The sequence below is a fragment of the Malaclemys terrapin genome, chromosome 4, assembly GCF_027887155.1.
Source record: "Malaclemys terrapin pileata isolate rMalTer1 chromosome 4, rMalTer1.hap1, whole genome shotgun sequence".
Taxonomy (NCBI): Eukaryota; Metazoa; Chordata; order Testudines; family Emydidae; genus Malaclemys; species Malaclemys terrapin.
The window spans coordinates 72,666,165-72,675,424 of NC_071508.1; the positions used below are offsets into that span (position 1 = coordinate 72,666,165).

Consider the following 9,260-nt stretch of genomic DNA (forward strand, 5'->3'; position numbering starts at 1 on the left):
AAAACCTTCTGGAAATCTACACAATTTATCATAAAAGGTGCTTTCCACTCCAAACTTAGTTCTATAAGCTGGCTGAAAACAATATAGTCTGCACATGATCTAGGTGATTTAAAACCTGCTTGTTCCTTTCTAAATTGAAGGTCTATTTGTTTCTTGATACGTTACAGGGTGATGTTACACATGATTTTCCCAGGAATGAAGAATAATGTGATTCCTCTCCAGTTACTGCAATTGGTAAGGTCATCCTTCTGTGGCAATTTTATTGTAAGGCCTCTCTTCCCCTTCATTCCATTTTCTATCCAAAAAACAAGCACAGTCTGCTTTAAGCATCTCTCCAGTAACGTCATCCTCTCCAGCTGCTTTCCCATTTTTTAAATTTACCAATGGCTTTTCTAACTTCCATTGTAATATCTCAAATCAGTATGAAGCTCTAGTAGTAGTAGGTCTTGATCATGTATTTCAAGTAGTTTGCTAGGGCTTGGTCTATTTAAAACAGCCTGAAAATGTTCTGCCCCTCTTTTAGTACTGAAGAAGAACAAAGGAAGAATCTTTCCATTTGCATCTTTAATAAGGCCTCAATTACTGCTAAAGTTTCCTGTTAGCTGTTTGATTGTCTTATACAAGGTTCTAAAGTAATCTCTTTGGCTAGCCTCTTGGCATTTTCTATCAATATTCTCTTTTAACTCGTCTAGCACTCTTTTTTATCTCTCAGTCTAGAGCTCTAGAATCTTCGTGCCTCTTGCTCATCTCTCCACATCTTATTATTCATTCATTCATTCACAGTATAAATACAATAGCTATGCACTGGGTAGAGTGCTAATCTTCCATGTAATTACAACTACTAAGAAAGTTGACAATTGAAACAAAATTGAAATTAATAAAATAAAAATACATTCTTTTGCGTTGACATCCAAGAGATCAGATTGGTATTTCAGAGTGTCACACCGGTATGATGCCTGGTGCGCTGGAATGATAGGTGATAGAGCTCCTACAGTTATGAAAATACAAAAATCCTGTCATGTATTTCACACTTACAACACGATTAGCTGGATGTAATCCAATGAAATCCTCATCCCACTCTGAACAGCATATAGTTAGTTCAAATATACACACTCACTGGGACTATTGGTAATTTAACAAGCAATAAAAACTTTATCCTAAGTAGGACTGTACCTAGGGTTTTCCCTGCAGGGCCTCCTCTGTCTCAGTTTCTAGTTCCCTTTGTTTCGGATGGATGCTCCAAACCCTATTACATCCAAGTTGGTGATAAACTATCTACCTGCATGTGGCCCTAGTAATTAATCTGTTAGTTTACAACGGTCCAGCACCAAATCTTAGGGTGACCAAACAGAGAAGCTCTATTACAAAGGATTTTATTGTTCAGACTAATCTTTAGTGTAACTCCAATGAGTTCAAGGATGAATTTGGCCCAGAATTGTCATACTATCAGTTTCATGGAATGAAATGAAAAATCAATCACTGAGGGCCACATTTTCAGCTAGGCCTCTACCCAAACTCCACCTGCATGTATGCAAAATTGTGAGCATGTATACATGCCCTTTGCAGGTGCAAACATGTGGATGCACACTTTAAAAATATTGACACCTATGTGCATGCAAGTAAGAGTTAGCATTTGCAGCCCTAGAACATTGTCCCACTGGGTTCTGTGGATACAAATTCTAACATAGGTGTATACAGGTATTAGAACTATGCAAGTGTTGCACGTCCACAACTGAAGGCTAGGTACCCTTCTGGATAAAAATGTACCCTTCTGGATGAAATTCACCCATAATCATATGGTTGTGAAAGGTCCCAGTGCACTGGAACTACCGAAGTCCTGCTGTTTGGTTTGTAGGCAGCAGGAATCTGCACATCTTGCAGGTGGTGGCCTGCCTGAGAAACAACCAAGGAGTTAGGGCAGGCCAGAATAGAGGTGAGGTGCAGTCACTGGGTATACACATATAGCCACCTGTCCAAAACCACAGCACAGATTTTGTTTAAGGATAGCAGCCCCTCATGCAGCAAAGTGGTTGAACAGAGGGAAGAGTTCAATTTTTAAATTGATTCACAGCCCATCAAAGGTGACAACTAGAAAAGTTCAGTAGCAGTAACAGTCCTAAAACTTTTCGACTCCACTTATCATATTGATCATGTTTGCAGCTATTATCTCTCAAATATACACTTCCTGATAACATTCAGCTTTTCTGAGCAGTAGTGAGATAATTAGTTTATTAAAATTAATGAGACACTATGAACACTCCAATTTTTTTTGGCTCAGATAACCAGAAAGCAGTTTGAATAAACAGCACACATTACAAGGTGTTTTCTTTATTCAATGCTTAGGCACTATCGATGGATCTCGGCAGGGGGTTAGCACCATGATGACATATTGAAGTACAAAAACTGATCTTAAATATTTGATACTAACTCAAAAAACAAACTTTAACAAACATGAATAGTGCTACACTACTACAAGAGTCAGGAAGTTAAAATCAGGGCTGTTAGGCCATGCTTAATTTATGAGCGTGGAGAAATATAAAGCAAGATGGGGTAAGTTACTGACTGAATATGGGGCTTTTAGTTTCCAGACACTTGCTGCTTTGTGCCTCAGTTCTTAATATCATACTAGACCAAATTCATCCCTAGTGTAACTCCACTAAAGTTACATCAGCAATCAGTTTGGCTACATTTTTCTAAAATATCCTGTAAGAAAAGTTCTGGGTTGGTGGGGTTTTTTTTTTTATTAATTATTATTAATAAAGAAACCAGTATAGTTTGTGCTGGAACCTTAATCCCTTTGCTTTGAAGTACCAATATATTAGCAACAAAGTTCCTATGCTGAGCATCACTTCAGCTGCCCCACCTGCCAGGTGTGTTTGGGAGCACTCAAACTGTTAATGACCCTTTTGCTTTTGAATTCTGCAGCATTACCATCTATGGAATGCTAGGACACGGCGTGTGCATTCTACTTGGAAATCCCAGGAACGTTCAGGAGTATTAGGTGGTTAAGTACAGTAAGTGCTGTGCTTAACAGAGTGATGATGCCAAAAGCATTTCTGGAGTTCTTACAGCTCAGCATAATGAATTATAAATGAGTCAATTCATCTACAACAGAGGAGAACACACACAGCAGCATGAAAACTGCCATACTGGATCAAATCCATGGTCCTTCTCCTCAAGTAAACTATCACCAAGAGCGGCCAGTACCAGCTGCTTCAGAGAAAGGTACAAGAAACCCTTCCGGTGGTAACTATGGGGTCATCTATCCCCAAGGAAAGTTTCCCCCTAAATTAGAGATTGGTTTTCACCCTGAAACAAAGTAACTCCAGAAATGCTAGAATAGGTCCTTAATATGTACAGCTATGCTGAAGACAACTTAAACGGAGATCCTGTCTATGCATGCATCATTAACAATCCCATCTCACTTTTTCTAAAGATCAAGTGTTTGCTCCTGTGTCCCAGGCTAATGTTTCTGGAAAATAGCTGAAAATCTCACCCACCTAAAAGCCTGGTTTATAGTTTTAGCACATGATCCTAAAGTTCTTGCACATTTGTTTCAATAAGAACTTTGAGTATGAAAGGACTGCAGGACCAGACCACAGCAAATCTATGTATCAGCAGTTCTAAACTGGAAAAAAAAAGGTCTATATACACTGAAGATTGACGGCTTTAACCAATCTTCTATTGATGGCATTTCTTAAGATTTTTACAATTTAATTAATTTCATCTTCCTCATCTGTGCTTTAGCTTCCCTTTAACCAGTTTCTATACTTAATTTAGTTTGGTCTTTGAAGATGCCCAGTTGCAATAATAAACTGCAGCTATCTCTACTGATGAGCCATACAGGTGTTTGTATTGATAGAGCAATGGGCAAATAACTAAATTAGCACTTATTAGCTCCCTCCACATTTCCTTATTGGGAATCAATGCCTAGAAGGAGTGACTCCTTTTGTATACTAGCTCTTGTTTGTTAAGTTTTCCAGATTACTGAGCATAATAGGCCAAGTTTTTCTCTCAGTATTAGTGTAAACATCAAATAGCAATTCCACTGAGTTGCTCCACATTTCCACTAATATAACCAAGAGCAGAATTTGGCTCAGTGGCTAAGCTTCTTATACAGAAATTAAATGCATTGACTCAACCCACAGCCTGTTGTTGCAGGATCTATTGTACTATGTTGGTTACATATTCATTTGACCCATTTCATATTTTTAGCCAAATCTACAATGCAGTATGTCATCTTTGACTTGTAATTGCAAGAATGGACATTAGAAGAGTCACGGATTCTTATGCTTCAGTTTAGATAAATGGTCACATTACATTGAATTAAACACACCTGAAGACACCCTATACTCTGCAGGTATAAAAAAGGAAATTCATTTATTGAAAGAAATGTTCAGCAAGACAGAAACCACAAAAAAAGGCTAAAGAAACCAGTCTTTTCCATGGCCAGTCAATGCTTAGTATTCAATTGCAAGAGCTGAACACTTGGCGTTTTGAATATTTAGAACTGTTTCCTTGCATAGCTGTTTATGTTTCCATCAAACACCAGCCTCCATTCATTCATTGTTATTATTCCAAAAGGAGATTTCTGTTCAGGCAAAGAGTCTTTATAAGTCAGCAACACTAGGGATTAGGGTGACCAGAAGTCCCAATTTTATAGGGACAATCCCGATTTTTGGGTCTTTTTCTTATATAGGCTCCTATTACCCCACCTCCACCCCCTGTCCTGATTTTTCACCTTTGCTCTCTGGTCACCCTACTATGGCTTAACACTCAGTTATCTCAAAGACAGAAATTGTGTGGCAAAAACTGAACAGAGAATATGGTTTACCTAGAGGACAAACCTTTCCAAGTAGAACCACATGAAATATTTTACTCCAGATGACAGGGACAGGAGAAGAGGGTCCTCCTGTCCTTTCACATAGATCCTCAACTACAGATGCTCTCATGGCCTGCACAGGATTATCTAGTATTGTTTTGGTGTCAGCCAAAAATGTACTAGGCATTTTCCCAGCACAGAGGATACAGTCCTGACACTAAAGAGCTGAGGTTTAAAAAGGAGGTGAATTCATTTGTGTATTTCACTTGACCTAATTTGCAGTTATGTATTCCACCATGCCAAAGAAACATTCCAAAAAGCCACACTGTTTAGAGACAACTCTGCACATATAACATATTTGCTGCATTTCTCTACCACATATTGGAAAACTCCAGCCCATATCTAATAGACACACATGTTCGGGGCGAAGGCATGGAGTGATGGTGGTTCATGCATGTGGTGGCTGTGCTGAACAGGCTGGATCAAGCCTAGCTAAGGAAGGGAGAAAATAAATTGTGTTCAGCTGTGCCCACAGAAATTAAGGCTTCTTCCTAGTGCTCTGAGACACTGCCTTATTGCTAATGTAAGGGGTAATGCTAAGGAGGTGAGGAGCTGTCTCAATTCTTTTCCTTAGTACACCTGTGCAGCACAGAGCAGGATTTGGTCCTTAGTAATGAAATATCATGCATTTAAACAAACATTCACATGCGAACAGGATCTTTATTTCTTAAGGGTAGATCTGCTCCTTTTGCTTGTCCCTCAATATGAAGTTATAGATGTCACAATTGTTTATGACTTCAGATGAGGACTAAGCAACCTGAACAGATGAACACAAACTAAACAACCTTTCTTCGGGGACTAAATGCTTCTCAAACATTTACATGGGACATCAGTTGCTCTTTAACATTCAGTGACACAGTTCAAAGACGAATATTGCAAGTTTCCCCAGAGAACTGTCAAAATTTATTTTAAACCTTGTATCTTTCAGTATCACAGGAAAATGCCAGTATTCTACTATCTGCTTATTCACTTAACTGCCTAAAAACTCTCCTAATCAGATTACAGGGGTAAGTATCTTAATACTATGTTATTCTAATTAATCAAAAACTATCCTATAATCCTCAATTTGGTGAGCTGAGTGAAAATTGGTATAATTTACATATAAATACCATGCACTATAAGCTTTACACCAACAGATCCTAAATAATTGTTGTTTGCTCAGAAGTTGTACAGTTATTTTTGAAAAAAACAAACAACCTCATAGTTGTTTTCCTTCTATAGGTTGTATCTGGGAAAAAAACATGCTTAAGATCACAAAGTTTGCCCCACAAAGCTCTCAATATCATCCTTTATAGGATACTGGCAAGCTCTTCAGAAAAAAGTATGAGGGTACTTTTTTAAAATCAAAATAAAGTTCAGAAAGTTTGTTAATGCAACTTTCCCTTATCAATATTGAGGTACACATACACTCATTCTTTCTTAGTAATGCTAATAAGCTGAGAGTGCAACTAGTAGGAAGTTAATGGCAGTCTCAAATGCCTTTATTTTTGTTGATAACAAAGGGCCTGTTTTTCCACTGCTGTTGCACCATGTGTAGTAATTTACACCCGTGCACAGTGATTGCAATATCCTCACATTCTGATTTGGTAGTGTTTTGCGTCTACTTTTTACAGGTGCAAAGCAGCCAAAAATCAGGCCTACATCTATCACAGTAGTATCTGCATAACAACAATCTTTATAGTAACAGTTGCATAACTTGGACTTACCATTAGCATTTTTCCCACAGATGAGATGCTCGTAAGGCTGCAGTACTCCCCAAAGTTCAGCATCATTGTTGATGACCATCTCAAGGATTTCAGAGGAGATCTCCCCCACTCCTCCTCCATCTGGGCTCTGACTCGCTAGAACCCTGCCTTTGATTTCTTCCACCAGATTCTCCATACAAGACGTCAAAGAGATAGCTGCATACTCATGAATCCTTACCGAGATCCTAGTGTCCACCATCCACCTGAAAAACCTCCCCACTGAGAAGGTGAGGCCACATCGGGAGGACTTGCCTTTCCTCAATCCATCTCCTGCACTCATACTGTACAGGGAAAGAGCCTTGACAGTAGCCAGGACACAGCTTTCTGACAGTGACCAGCTCTGGATGAGCTTCATGGCACTTTGGACCTCAAATCTCGTGCATTTGGAATGCATCACACTCAGACGTTGGGCCTCCCTGGAGATCCTGATCAGGGCTCTCCTAAGTAGCTGAGAGAGTCTCCTGACAGCTTCCTGAGAAAAGTTTCTGGTATTTCCTTCCCCCTTTCCTTTTCTGAGTATTTTCCCAATGTCTTCATCGGTCCAAGGGAATTCCTCTAGATCTGGCAGTTTAGGACACTTGGAAAAGATGTCTGCAACTTCAGGGTCTTCTGGCAGAACAGTGTTCACTGTATCCCAGCTGTTATTCCTACTATTCATGGAGCCTGAATAGTACCACCAGTTGCCCCTGTGCTGAGATGATGTGAAGGCTTGGGAGTTGGACTTAGAAGAAGAGAGACTAAGGGATCTGCAGGAATCCCCTGCCCCATAACCAGAGTCCAAGGTTAAATCCTCCAGGGTCTTCAGAGTAGAGCTGTATATCCCAGCCATAGGAAAGACTTGTGATCCAGCCCCTTAGAGGCACAGAAAGGTGAAGATGAAACTAGATCCCTGCAGCAGTTAGTGGACCAGAGAGGCTGGCACCACAAAGAGAACCGCTGGGCAGCTTATAACATTGCAGAGGAGAAGCAAGTTCACACTTCAGCTTCAGAGGCTCCTTCAGGCTCTGCTGGGTGCCAGCTGACTCCATTCCACAGGCAGGCTGAGATCATTCATTTTCCGTCTGGAGCAAGGATGGAAAGTACGGGGAGGGAGGGGAAAGTGTCAGTATCAAACACTCCCCAACGTGCCAAAGGAGTCTCCTCCTAGCAGGGCAGGTCACGTCAGAGACCCAAGACAAGGCCAACCGCACCTCTCCGGCGAGCCGGGTGGTTCTGAAGACAGCGAAGGGCTAAGCAGGCAGGGAGAGGACGGATCCAGAAGACTAGCCCAAAGAATCCTTCTCCAAATCGCTACCCAGAGCACAGCTCCAGCCCATCAAGGGAGCGCGGCAGCAGGAGAGCCCAAGAGCAGCTGCAGGCTCTGCTCCTACCGGCGCTCCGGACACTTGCAGAAGCTTTGAGCAAACTCCTCTGTTGGGCACCCCGTGTGCAGACGGCATGCAAATAACCTGGGAAAAACACCAATCAGCGGCTCCGGGGGGGGGCTGAGGCAGCCAGTGAAATCCGAGCTGAGCGGCCCGTATGTAAAACGGACGCAGGAAGAGGGTCCACTGGGAGGAGAAAGCCGGGGGGGGCAGTGGATTTCTAAACTCAACGCGTTTGTGTCAATTTGCAAAACTCCGCGCCGAGTTGCCGCTTTTGGGCGCCTCCCTTTGCACGCCGGGGAGGCGAACGGAGGGACTTGTGCACCGCCCTGGGGCTCTCCGCCCGCTCAGCCCCGTGCACGAATGAACGAGTCGGGAGGCTTGGAATGAAGCGGGTGGGGGAGTGGATGTAGGACAAGTATCAGGGGGTAGCCGTGTTAGTCTGTGTGGCACCTTAAATCTGTTAGTCTTTAAGGTGCCACCAGACTCCTTGTTGTTGATGTAGGACAACGCGGTCACCTGTAGGCAATGAAAATACATCTTTCCCCTCCCTCCCCCCACGCCATCCCGAGTACTCTCTGCCTGCAGGAGACCATCAGAAACAAGGGGGTTCACTCTGATTTTCACTGGAGATTTCTTTTTCCTCCGCTGCTGGACAATGAAAACTGTCCAAAGTAAAGATCCCAGTTTCTCAGTGAAAGACCAAACACGTGTCCTTGAAAACAGTGATTAGACTCATTTCATTCAGACGCATAATTTATACACACAGCTGTACTAACAAAGGCGGTTCATTTACCTGTCTCCTCCTCCCCGGCATAGAAAATGAATAGGTAGATTGTAAGCGTGTACCCTGTAGCCAATATGCCGGCTCCTGAAAGAGGGCTTTGTATGGTAGTTTACACGGTTCTGACATTGAACCATCTCTCGTTTGTTTCTTTCCCTCACTCCAAAGTAATGGTCTTATTTCCCTCTCTAGTTTGTTATATATATATAAAAATAAAATTGTTGCACTTACTATTTACTTGATGCAACAGCGCCGCCTTCCGGTAAGAAAATCAATTCAGGCCAGCTTCCTTATTTAGGAGCTTTCAGGGCTTTAATTTTTAAATGGTACTATCCGGTTGAAAAGAATATATTAAAAAACAAATATCTTTGCCTCTGCCACATTCTTAAAACTGAAAGACGTATACATCGGTTTTACTTTCTAATGTATTTCTCATTATATATACTGGCTTTTTGCAAAGTAAACAAACCAAAACCATTATACCA

The 9,260-nt window shown here is 41.5% G+C and overlaps 1 protein-coding gene across 1 annotated transcript in view; it reads right to left on the reverse strand.

Annotated features, from left to right (window-relative positions):
* Positions 1-8,001, reverse strand: part of ABTB2 (ankyrin repeat and BTB domain containing 2) — a 192,645-nt gene extending 184,644 nt beyond the window's left edge. The window contains exon 1 of the mRNA XM_054028399.1: positions 6,589-8,001. Within this exon, the coding sequence (XP_053884374.1) occupies positions 6,589-7,456 (868 nt within the window). The 5' untranslated portion in view covers positions 7,457-8,001. The remainder of the gene's footprint in view (positions 1-6,588) is intronic.
* Between the last annotated feature and the right edge of the window lie 1,259 nt (positions 8,002-9,260).